Source organism: Lepidochelys kempii, chromosome 2 (genome assembly GCF_965140265.1).
Source record: "Lepidochelys kempii isolate rLepKem1 chromosome 2, rLepKem1.hap2, whole genome shotgun sequence".
In the NCBI taxonomy this organism is placed as follows: Eukaryota; Metazoa; Chordata; order Testudines; family Cheloniidae; genus Lepidochelys; species Lepidochelys kempii.
The window spans coordinates 154,000,982-154,014,314 of NC_133257.1; the positions used below are offsets into that span (position 1 = coordinate 154,000,982).

The 13,333-nt window shown below is 41.3% G+C and overlaps 1 protein-coding gene across 4 annotated transcripts in view; it reads right to left on the minus strand.

Annotated features, from left to right (window-relative positions):
- ELP2 (elongator acetyltransferase complex subunit 2) overlaps positions 1–13,333 on the minus strand; it is a 121,539-nt gene that overhangs the window by 18,976 nt on the left and 89,230 nt on the right. For all 4 annotated transcript variants that reach the window (XM_073332468.1, XM_073332469.1, XM_073332467.1 and 1 more), the window contains 2 exons: positions 7,788–7,883; positions 7,575–7,632 (listed from right to left, as the gene is read on the minus strand). In XM_073332468.1, coding sequence (XP_073188569.1) covers positions 7,575–7,632; positions 7,788–7,883 — 154 coding nt within the window. The remainder of the gene's footprint in view (positions 1–7,574; positions 7,633–7,787; positions 7,884–13,333) is intronic.

The window sequence follows — 13,333 nt, forward strand, 5'->3', positions numbered from 1 at the left end:
GGATACACACTACTGGATGCCTTAAATTAGTCTTTTTTGTGTTAGGTGTGTTATGTACAGACTAACCTGAAGTGACACACCACATAGTGGCGTTATGTATTACATTTCCCAGATATGGGGGGTGGGTTGGTTGGTTTTTTAAGATTTTGGAAGGGAGCTGCAATGAGAAGAACAGGATCTTTGTTAAGCTGATTGTCTTGGAACTTCACTTTCACGAAAGGGAACTTTTATGAAGGTTTTTTTCTTCATGAAAGTAATCAATGCCATGCTGAAAACCTTCCTGTACAAAACAACAACAAGAATGATGTTGGATTAGAGAGACTACCACCCCCATGTTCTTGAGCTGGCTGAATCATTTCACAAAGAATAGGATCCTCAATCCAGCAGCTGTTGCTTTATCAAAGACCTTGTTGTCTGTGCAATTGTTCTCAGCTGGTTGAAGAGCAAAGCACTGTTTTTCCCCCAGAAAGAGAGGATGAGATCCCAATTTAAGGACAAAATAGAACTCAAAAGAACTTAGTATAAGGCCTTTCTACACTACACACTTTTGTCGACAAAACAGTGGATGTGTAGACACTGAAATGCTCCTCCCACCGAAGTAACTCCCCTGCTCAGTTTTTCAGCATTCTTCTTGAATTGTGGACAGTCACACCAGTACCAACTACAGAAGTAAAATATCCTCTCCACTCTTTCTCGATATTCCCTGGTTTATACATACAAGCATTATGTTAGCACTTTTGACCACAGGGTTGCACTGGGAGCTCATGTTCATGACTCCCATGTTCTTTTACGAGCCACTGCTTCACAAGATAGTGTCTTCCTGCATTCTGTTATGGATGGGCTACATTCTTTGTTCCCAGGGTTCTGCTCTCATCTAGATTTCTTTATTACTGATAATCTTGTTAGCACACATATTATTCAAATCCTTTCTTTCTAAAGGATATTTTTTATTATTTGTATTATACTAGTGATAAGCGGCCTCAGTGAGAATGTAAGCATAAGCTGCCTAATTAGCAGCAGCTGTTGTCCTCAAAGCAAAATTCAGATGGTCAACAAAATGTTTGTTAAAGATGAAGCCTCATTTGATAAAAATACAAATTAAAAAGAGAAAAAAGCTGGGAACTTTTTTCTTCTATAGAAAGGGCATATACAGTGTAGCATGAACAGCCCCAAAATGTGATCCTTGTCTTTCTAACATTAATACGATTGTGTTCCATGCAAATATGAGATATCCCTAAATCTCCTGTTATTCTGGACACTTAGATGTTTAATAACGTGTTTTGCATTCTTCTCCTCTGTAGAAAAACAATTATTATATTTTAGCACTTTTCCTGGCAAATGAGTGATTGTTTTCCTAAAACTGTCCAAATTTTGAGCACCGGGCTCTTTCAATGGCATTTCTTATAAAATAATGTCACTACCTGACTTTAAAGATTTTTTAAAATGCTCATAAGGCATGATTAAGTTGGCAAATGTATATGGCAAGCAGGTGCAGCCACTAACTCTCTGGGAAGTTGTTGGTGCAGTTCTTGGTTTTGAAAAGCTAGGGAAATCCTGCTCTACAGACTCTTAGCTGGAGGGATTCAGTTGAGAATGGTGGGAGATGAGGGTGAATGTACTCAAGTATGGCATTCTTGCATCTCTTCAAGATGCCGTTTTGTGCTCCACAATCTAAGCTTTGTTTTAAAGCAAGTGTCTAATTGTCATGGTTGCAAATAAAATCCTGTAAATTTGAACCGAGTGTAACACTGAATCATAGAAGATTAGGGTTGGAAGAGACCTCAGGAGGTCATCTAGTCCCACCCCCTGCTCAAAACAGGACCAACCCCAACTAAATCATCCCAGCCAGAGCTTTGTCAAGCTGGGCCTTAAAAACTAAGGATGGCAATTCCACCACCTCCCTAGGTAACCCATTCCAGTGTTTCACCATCCTCCTAGTGAAATAGATTTTCCTAATATCCAACCTAGACCTCCCCCACTGCAAATTGAGACTATTGCTCCTTGTTCTGTGATCTGCCACCACTGAAAACAGCCTAGCTCCATCCTCTTTGGAACCCCCCTTCAGGTAGTTGAAGGCTGCTATCAAATCCCCCCTCACTCTTCTCTTCTTCAGACTAAATAAGCAAAGTTCCCTCAGCCTCTCCACGTAAGTCATGTGTCCTAGCCCCCTGATCATTTTCGTTGCCCTCCACTAGACTCTCTCCAATTTGTCCACAACTCTTCTGTGTGTGTGTGCGGGGGGGGGGGGGGGGGGGAGAGAGAGAGGGGGGACGACCAAAACTGGACGCAGTACTCCAGATGTGGCCTCACCAGTGCTGAATAGAGGGGAATAATCATGTCCCTCGATCTACTGGCAATGCTCCTACTAATGCAGCCCAATATGCCATTAGCCTTCTTGGCACCAAGAGCACATTATTGACTCATATCCAGCTTCTCATCCACTGTAATCCCCAGGTCTTTTTCTGCAGAACTGCCACTTAGCCAGTCAGTCTCCAGCCTGTAGAAATAAGAACTAAACTAGATACTATATCGAGGAAAAATGGTTGATTGAAAAACTTATTAAAATTCCAGGGTATATTGCCTTTAGGCAAAATTCAAAACTAGGTACAGGAGGAGGTGTTTGTACTTTCATTAGGGAAAGATTAAACTACATAGGAATAAGTCTTGAATATAATGCTGTTGAAATACCAGTACAGAAGAGAAATATTTCTTTAAGGATTTATAATATTTATAACCTGCGTGGGGAAATTAGAAAGCTCAGAATCACAAGAAACAGTGAAGAATGCTAAAAGACCATGTATTACTTGAGGTGATCTAAATAGTCATAATAAGTTATGGGAAGTAGGACAACTGATCGTAATGGCACAGGCCTAGAAAGATTTAATAGACAAAAACTATCTACAGGTTTTAACTGATGGCACACCAATTAGATTTAATGCACCAGATGGTAGGTTTTCTTACTTAGACCTGGGAATAACAACATCAGTTATTGCAAGCAAATGCAACTGGGAAATAGATATGGAAGGAGAAATGGGGAATGATCATTTCCCTTTACTTTTCAAGGACAAAGTAAGGCTGAAGATAATGGAAAATTACCCACCTAGAATTTTCAGACAGCTAACTGGGAGCTATTCACAAGTAAAAATATACTGAATTTGTGAATGATCACTGTGTGAGTGTTGACACAAAGAATTTCAATGACAACGTAATAAAGAGGATAATAGCAGCAGCTACTGTAGCCATACCTAAGATGTTAAAATACCCCAAAACTAAAAACTCACTTCCATGTTGGAATGAGGAGTGTGAAATGTCAGTTAAAGAATAAAGCTTATAAGAAAGCAAAAATTTACAATGAATAGTGAAGATTTAATGAAGTATAAAAGAAGTAAGGCAATGCCACAAAGCACTGTAACAAAATCAAAGAAAGTTGGAGGAAGTATTATGAAAGGTTAAATAAAGATATCAAAGCATCAGAAATATACCAGAAAATCAGAATGAATGAATGGAATTCAGAATAAGAGAAGTTACATCCCAGGTTTTATTGGAACTGACAACATAGTTAGAAGTTCTTATAATGAGAAAGCAGAAGTTTTAGAAGAGACTTTGAAGAGTGAGTAATGATGAAAATCGAAGTGCAGTTTGCCACCAGATTAAAAGAATTCATTGAAGATCTATAATGTAGTTGGGGAAATCATGATGCTACTATATTGAATAAAAGTTTTTATAATATGCAGGCACTACAGAAAGCTATTGATATAAGCAAAACTATATACCTAGGCAAAGATAAAATAAGCAATATACCAACTGCAGGGAGAGAAAGTCTACAGTCAGTATCCCAGGCACTAAACGGTACACATATCTCGAAGGCACAGGACTGGAGCAAGCATCTGTGGCTGATGCAACACAAGGTCTAGGAATTATTTGTTGGACTTGTTTGTTGAACTCTGTAACCGCGAAAGGGGTAGGGGCTAACTGGTGACCTGGCCAGAGGGCCAAGTTACCAGAAGAAAGACTATCGCAGAGCAAGCAATGAGCAGGCACCCAATGCAGTGAGATTTATATTCCCCAACCAAGATGTAAGAAGACGCACTAGTGGTGAGTGGGCAACCCTCTTATAGTTGGCCTTAGTTTGTGGAAAGAGCTTGGAAGTGTAAAGATTACCCAGACCTTATTTTTCCACAATTTGATTCCTGCTTGGTGTAAAGAAAAAACCTCTCCCAAACCTCACTGTATGAGGAGGAAACAAACAGTGGACTATATTCACAGCTCACTGAATTAAAGGAAGAATAAGGAGCTACATTTTCAACAGAATATGCACACAACTCATTTTGCCCTGGCATTGCGTAATAAGCAAAACTTTTGTGCACAGGTAAAATTGTGTAACTTTCGAAGTTTGCAGTAATCACTCTGATGAAATTAATTCACGTACTGCTGAAGTAAGCAATCAAGAACTTTCAAATATGATATAGGATATCCATATACACATTTCTGAAAACATTTTGGTGTCAATCGCAATAGTGCTCCAGGGTGCAATGGTTCAAACACACAGTATTTACACAAACCTGCTGCATACTAATTCTATATTGCGATTTTCCAAAAAGATTAGTGTAAATTTTAAATTATATCATCTCTCAGAATTTGTCACATACTTTACATGGCAGTTAGGTTATGCAAACACTTCAGCTGATTTTTTTATAGAAACATTATCTAATCAATTAAATATTTATGAAAATTCAATGTTATTTTTTTTCAAATTCTGCTGATGGAGTTAAAGCTTGAATATTTAGCACAGAAATGCAGATGCCAAGCAAGCTATTTTTAGCAAACCAGTTCCTAACACGGTTTTCTAGCTGCTACGGCCACATGCAATCTACATTATGTGATTTCATGTTGCTTTTAAGATTAATGCTGTGCAATAAAATTGAAACCCAAGAATACTTTACATCCCACTTTCTATTTATCAAAAAAGATTCTCTTTAAAAAGATGGAAATCAATTAGATTAAATAAGCCACCCACAACCCCACCCCTAAAATGTAATATAATTATGATTTTAAGTAATGTGGATCAAAAAATGTCAAGGTTGCATTACTGCATAAGAATCCAAAATAGTGGATATACTGAAATGCAGCTAGACTTCTCCCCCACACTTTTAGCTGGTTCTCCCTGAGGCAGGGGAGAATAAATTGTTAATCTTGAACTTTAACTTTTTAAAATAAGAAAAAATATGAATACTTTCATCTTGGACACAGAAAGGCGGTAGATCAATACAAAGAGAATCCCAAGGACATTTTGATGTGAATTATGGGCCATTTGTAGGATGGGCAAGAGAGCGTGGGAAGACCATGGCATGATGATGGGATTCCCCCCTCTGTTGGAGACTATCAATCACTTTGAAAAAGAATCTTGTGTAGGTCTATTCTATAGTAAATTAGTCACTAGAGCTTGAAGCATAGTCTATGAGCTGAAGTCACTACCACCAGGAAAAATGACCTTCCTTGTATCAGATTATGACCCTCAGAGCATCCCAGTGCCAGAAGATAAAAGGCTCCCTGGTATCTAGCAGTGAGTTTCAGCTGACCTGACCAGCCCACTATATCCCAACTCATTGTTGTCATAATCTGTATCTATAAGGTGTAATGTAAGGTATCATATACAAACTGGTAACACAATGTTCCTGAACATCACTGTGCGGTGAACACATGCAGGGTATGTACTAAGAATTATGTGCTGGAATTACGCTCTTAAAATGTGTTCAGCTAGCAATGCGTAAGCTCAGTCTGCCCTAGACAAAGGTACGTGTATTTGTTTGCCTGATCAGCCTGGTTCTCAAGCAGAGACAATGAAGGTATATTTGCATACAAGATAAACAAAGCTATCAGCTAACAATCGGGAGGAGAAGGCAGCATGAAAGAGAGACTTTGTCTGGGCTTACTTTTCAAAGAATACATTTCAAAAGTTTACTGGACCACAAAAAGGAGGGAAGAGAACCCCTGTTTTATCCTTCACCTGAGGTGACAAAGAAACTAAACACTTTGAACTCTCTGAAGGGTCCAAGTTAAAAAACTGGTCAGCCATCCTGGAAGAAAGACTGGAAAGAAAAATGCCTTTGAACCAAAGACTAGTTTATTAAATTTTGGTCTTAGATGCATATTTTTATTTTTGTTTCTTTGTAAACATTTCTATCCTTATTCCTTATATTTGGTTTCACTTACTTATGTCCTTTTGTTAATAAACTTGTTTTACTTTTAACATAAACCAACTTAGTGCTATGATTGAAGTAGAGGATGTCTCTCTTTATAGGATCAGCAGGCTTGGTAAATTTTGTGGATGCTACAGTAAGAGGAGCTGAGCACTGTAGAGAAAGATATCTCTGGGGAACTCAGGAACTGGGGTTCACTGATTGTTACCTGCTGGACAAGATTTGGACTGGCAGAGCATCTTGAAGAGTTTTCTGGTAAGGCAGACATGCTGATGTGTCAGCTTAGCAGCAAAGCTCCTACTTGCTGAGGCTAAGAGGGTAAAGTGGCTCACAGTTCTGGGAATCCCAGCTGACTGTCACACAGATGCATACAGATCTATGCAGCAGGGGTATTTATCTGAAACAACTGCTTGATTCCAGTTTCCTTACAAACTGGACTGAGTTTGGTGGTGTTCTTGTTCAGACTTGCTCTATGACAAGGTTTACTCTGATCAGAATGAAGCCCGATAGAGTGTTATGGTCCCACTGGATTCACCCATTCTCCCAGGATTGGGTTTTTAAGACAGTGAAACCTTTTTCAGTCATTTTATGACATTTCAACACACCATTAATACCAAGAACACATATTTTTGGCATTTAGGAACAACAAATTCCAATATATGCTGTATTTATTTTTTTATTTATTGTGTGTATTACTTTTACCCAAATGGTTTATATTAGTTGGCATGACTATATTAAGTGAAAACACTTCTCAGGATTTATGTTTATTGCAAATGCTGTGTTCTCTGTTTCCATATAATCCTGGAGAAAAAAGCTTCAATGGATCAGAAAGATCTGTGTTTGCATAAGTGCATTTATGTCTGAGAATATAGTACAGCTTCAGAACACTGCTTTTGGCTATCATTATAGGCTGCTGATATAAGCCCTTTAGTCTTAATGTGTCTTAATATCAGTGTTTTAATAGGATGCAGGTCACAGGGGGCTTTTTAATAAGAGGGTTCAAAAGTGTTAAGCCCTACATGAAGCTGACAAGGAGCTATACTTGACTGCTATGCTACAGACATACCACCTTGAGAGACATGGAAATAGCTTATTTAAAAGTATATCAGTTCCTATCTATCCAGTGCAAACTTGTATACTGACCCAGATTAAAAAGTTTCTTACAACCTACATACTGAACATGCACAACATTAAAACAACTAGCAAAAGAATGAATAAGAGCACTGGATATTAAGAACATAACATATTACTGCAATGGATGCCTTATAAACATGTATTATAATACTGTGTACAAGACTACATGAATCAGTTACAACAAGAGCTTCTAAGACATTTTGTAACATTTCTATATTTATATAAAACAAAATAACTTACAGCTTTTGAATTTCAGGCCATAATGTATTCTGCAACAAATGATCTTCTGTGGGAGGTTCTACAAGACATATGCATACATTTTATTCAAATTTAGTATAGTGTTTTTCTTTATCAGTTTATCTCTCTGTCCCAAAGGGTAACACCCAAAAAACCTCATTCTAGTAATGAAAGCAACTACTAATTCATATAAAATACCTTTTTTATGTTGCATACCTGTAAGGATGAAGGGTTGAAAGTAAATCTGATTATACTGATTCGAAACACTATTAAACTTTTCTTCCTCATCAGCTGGTTGAGCTGCCATATCACCTGTCCAAAATAAATATTTAATTCAGCCACAGAGAAAATACTTGACATGAAAATTTGGTTACAAATAAGTAAAGAGATCCTATTAGTTTTACCACAGAAATTATCTAGATGAGATGTGTCTATTTCAGTAATATCCTACTATGCAAATTAGGAATTACTTATTTAGGATAAATTCAAGTATCTAATGTACATCTAGGGAAGCAGGGGGAAAAAGCCTTTGTCAGACAAATATATAGTATGAAATGGAAAACTTCTTACTTGATTTTCTTCTTTCTGGGACTGACCTCTCCCTGGATTGGAGGCATTTGGTCTGTCTCTCTCTTACAGAGACTCTAAGGGAGTTCAGACTCATCCACAAACCTCTAGGAGTTGGCCATGTGCTTCTCCCCATGCACCAGAGGAGTATTTTCAAAGATGTGTGGAAACACTACAGCCAAGATTTTAAAAACAGGTGCCTAAAGTTAGCCTTGTAAATCTATATTTAAGCACCTAAATAAGGGGTTAATTTTCAAAGGTACGAACTCTGCACTTCCCATGAACTTAAATGTGAGCTGCTGGCTGCTCAGCACTTAAATACAGTAGGTGCCTAAAGTTAAAGTAAATTAGTAAATTAAAATTCAACTGTTAATCTGACCCTAAAGAGGCCACTGAAAAGTTACCAAAAGAACTTATCAGGTGGGGCAGACTCAGGGAGAGGTCAGTCTCAGAAAGGATGCTATCAAGTAATAAATTTTCAATTCTGGAAGATGACTTCTCCAGAGAAGATATCTGGCATACAGAAAGCACTAAGAAAAAATATAAGCAGGGAGGAAAAATGAGGCAAAACAGAAAAGAAAATATGTCAGTGGACAGAACACTTGTTCTACCTAGTGCAAATAGGAATTGGCTGCTCTCAGGCCCAGACATCTAAGGTAGAAGGGAATATATAAAGATCTTTTCCTGAACTGGTGAGTTCCACAAATATATACAGTGTATATTTTAACTGTTTTTAAAGTCACATCAATCATGTGCTCCACTCGCTTTCATTTGCTGAGCCTTTGGGGTATGGGGGGCGGGGGAAAGAGTTAATCTTGGTTAGGAGTTATTTTGACCTAAAAATTAAAAACAGTTACCTACCTTTCATAACTGTTGTTCTTTGAGATGTGTTGCTCAAGTCCCTTCCAAGTTGGCATGTGTGCGCCACGTGCACAATCGTCGGAAGGTTTTTCCCTAGCGGTACCCACTGGGTCGGCTGTGGAGCCCCTTGGAGTGGAGTCTTCATGGCCGTGTATATAGGTCCCTGCCAACCCACCACCTCTTCAGTTCCTTCTTGCTGGATCCTCTGACAGAGAGGAGGCAGGTGGGTCTTGGAATGGACATAAGCAACACATCTTGAAGAACAACTGTTACGAAAGGCAGGTAACCATTTTTTCTTCTTTGAGTGATTGCTCATGCTGATTCCAAGTAGGTGACTCCCAAGCAGTCCCCTGGAGGAGGGGTCGGAGTTCACCGAGTTGCAGACTGAAGCACTGCTCTACCAAATGCGGCACTGTCTCTAGCCTGCTGCGCGATGGCGTCGTGCAACATAAAGGTATGAACAGATAACCAGCTCGCCGCCCTGCAGATGCCCTCAATGGAGGCCTGCGCCAGGAGCGCTGCAGATGAAGCTTGCGCTCTCGTGGAGTGAGCCGTCAACGCTGGGGCTGGTGTCTTTGCCAGGTCGTTGCACGTCCTGATACAGGCCATGATCCAAGAAGAAATTCATTGGGATGAGACCAGAAACGCTTTCATTCTCTGAGCAATGGCGATGAAGAGTTGCGTCAACTTCTTAAATGGCTTTGTCCGCTCAATGTAAAAAGCCAGCACCCGTCTGACTTCTAGGGAATGGAGCCTGCGTTCTCTATCATTAGCATGTGGCTTTGGGAAGAACATTGGTAAAAAGATGTCCTGATTTGCGTGAAATTGTGAAACAACCTCAGGGAGAAAAGCCGGGTGTGGCCACAACTGTACCTTGCCCCAATAAGACACTGTATAAGGGGGCTCAGACAATAAAGTTTTGAGCCACGTTATTGCCACGAGAAATGCCACTTTCCAAGAGAGGTAAAGCAGAGAACAAGTTCTAGAGGTTTGAAAGGGGGCCCCATGAGCCTTGAGAGGACCAGGTTAAGGTCCCATTGGGGGACCAGTTCTCACACCTGGGGGTACAATCTGTCTAGCCCTTTAAGGAAGCATCCAAGCATGGGGTTAGCAAATACCGACCGCCCTGCTGCACCCGGGTGGAAAGTGGAAATAGCTGCCAGGTGCACCTTGATTGACGAGACTGCCAGCCCTTGCTGCATTATGTAGAGTAAGTAGTCCAGTACAAAGGGGATTGAGGACTACAGCGGAGGGGTGCCATTCTGTGCAGACCAAACAGAGAACCTTTTTCACTTGGCTAGATAAGTGGCAAGAGTGGAAGGTTTTCTACAGCCAAGGAGAACCTTCCAAACCGAACTGGAGCACTGAAGCGCTAACGTGGGTTTAACCATGGATTTTCCATGTGGTGAGGTGGAAAGACTCTAGGTTGGGGTGCTGAAGGAAGCCACAGTGCTGCGTGATGAGATCTGGAATCATGGGCAAGGTCATGGGCATGTCCACCCAGAGGCTCAACAGCATGGAGAACCAGTGTTGGCGGGCCACGCCAGCTCTATGAGAATCAGTGAAGCCTTGTCCTGCTGGAGCTTGAGGAGGACCTTGTGGATGAGACGGAACGGCGGGAATGCATACAACAGGCGCCCCACCCACGAGAGGAGAAAAGCATCCACCACTGAGCCAGGGCTGTGATTCAGGAAGGAGCAGAACTGCTAGCTCTTCCTGTTGCCTTGTGCTGCGAACATGTTGTGATGTTGCATTCTATACGATTTTATGAAAATATGCTAATGAGTGTGAATATAATGTAACTGGAATATGCTTCATGCAAAAGATCTCTTGTAAGGTATCATTACAAAGCTTATAATCTACTGAGTGTGGCCATCCTATTTGTATAAATGTATCACTCTTGTATCTGAAACTAGAAATATGAAATATAACTTTGAGGGGTTTCAGAGTAGCAGCTGTGTTAGTCTGTATTGGCAAAAAGGAGTACTTGTGGCACCTTAGAGACTAACAAATTTATTTGAGCATAAGCTTTCGTGAGCTATAGCTCACTTCATCGGATGCATTCAGTGGAAAATACAGTGGGCTTATTGTAATTATGCGAAGTGTGGGCCATTAATGGTAGTTTGGAATCTTGATGGCTCCCATTAACTAGAACAATTGACTGTAGATGGCTCTGTTTACTTGCAAGTCTTCTGTATACCTGTGTGCTGGAAAGTGAGTAATGAAGTCTTACAGTGACATGTGATTATGTCACCTGAACTGGAATCCAACTTTAACCTGGTGCTTTTCCATTTAGGAGGGGTAGGAACCCAGAAAGGGACAAAGGATTCCCACTTTGTGCAAAAGATATATAACGGGGTGGAACAAAACAAACGGGAAGCAGTCATGAGGAATCCCCTAGCTAGCACCTGAGCTGAAACAAAGACTGTACTGAGGAAAGGATTGTGCCCAGACTAGGAAGGCGTCCAGTCTGCGATTAAAGCTTATTGAAACATTTCTGAGGGTGAGATTTTATCTGTATTCAGTTTTCTTATTGTATTAGGCTTAGACTTGCGTGTTTTGTTTTATTTTGCTTGGTAATTCACTTTGTGCTGTCTGTTATTACTTGGAACCACTTAAATCCTCCTTTTTGTGTTTAATAAAATCACTTTTTACTTATTAATTAACCCACAGTATGCATTAATAGCGGAAGGGGGGGCAAACAGCTGTGCATATCTCTCTATCAGTGTTATAGAGGGCGAACAATTTATGAGTTTACCTTGTATAAGCTTTATACAGGGTAAAATGGATTTACTTGGGGGTTTGGACTCCATTGGGAGCTGCATACCTGAGTGTTGGAGACAGGAGCACTTCTTAAGCTGTTTTCAGTTAAGTCTGCAGCGTGTGGGGGACATTGTTCAGACCTGGGTCTGTGTTTATAGCAGGCTCAAACCAGGCAAGGCACTGAAGTCCCAAGCTGCCAGGAAAAACAGGCTCAGAGGTAGTCTCAGCACATCAGTTGGCAGTCTCAAGGGGGTTTCTGTGATCCAACCTGTCACACAAGTCTCCCTGGGGAGATCCCTACCTCAGGAAGATATTGCTGACGACATCCAGTTGGAGAAACCATTTGTGGCCGTGGAAAGATCTGCTGAGGTGATCAGCCAGTTTGTTTTGTACACCTGGCAGATACAATGCCTCCAACAGTACCGAGTGGGCAATGCAAGTCCCACAACCTGAGGGCTTCCTGGCACAGAGGAGAGGTGCGAGCTCCCCATTTGTTCATATAGAACATCGCTGTGGTGTTGTGTGTCCACACATATACACATTTTGCCCTGAAGATGGGCCTGAAACGTCTGGCAAGCTAGATGCCACACCCGTATCTCCCTGACATTGATGTGTAGCTATGGTTCCACTTGGGACCATAGGCCTTGAGTTCTGAGGTTCCCCAGGTGCGCTCCCCACCCTAGCACTGACGCATCTGTGACAAGCGACAGCGACTGCTGTGGTTTGGAAAAAGGTACTCCCACAAAGACTGTCTGTGGATCGAGCCACCACCACAGGGACTTGAGAGCCTGAGGAGAAAGCATGACCAGAATGTCCAAGTGATCCCAATTTGGTCTGTACGCTTGCGCCAGCCATGCCTGGAGGGGATGGAGGCACAGCCTTCCATACTGCACCACATAAGTGTATGCTGCCATATACCCGAGTAATTTTTGGCAGTTTCTGGCTGTCATGGCGGGGAACCAGTGGAGAGCTCCTATGATGGCGTTCATGGCTAGAAAACGAGACTTGGGCAGGAACACCCTGGCCTGGGTGTCCAGGAGGGCCCCGATGAATTCTATTCTTGGAGTGGGAGCCAGAGTTGACTTCACCATGTTAAGGATGAGACCGAGACTGAGGAACGTCATCTGTACCAGGTTCACGTGTTCCTCCACCTGGGCTCGGGACCGGCCCTGGATGAGCCAGTCATCTAGGTATTGGAAGACTTGCACCTGACACTTTCAAAGGAAGGCCGCCACGACTGCCATATACTTGGAGAATGCCCGAGGCACCGCCGATAGGACCGTGAACTGATAATTATGTACTGTGAACCACAAACCACAGAAACCATCTGTGGGAAGGGATTATAGAGATGTGGAAGTATGCATCCTTCAAGTCGAGGGCAGCATACCAGTTCCCCAGATCCAGAAAGGAAATAGAGGAGGCCAGGGAGACCATACGGAACTTCAATTTCTTCACGAATTTGTTGAGGTTTTGCAGATCTAAAAAGGGCCTGAGCCTGCCTTTGGCCTTGGGGATTAAGTAGTAAGGGAAGTAGAATCCCCTGCCCCTGAACTCCAGAGGAACCTCCTCTA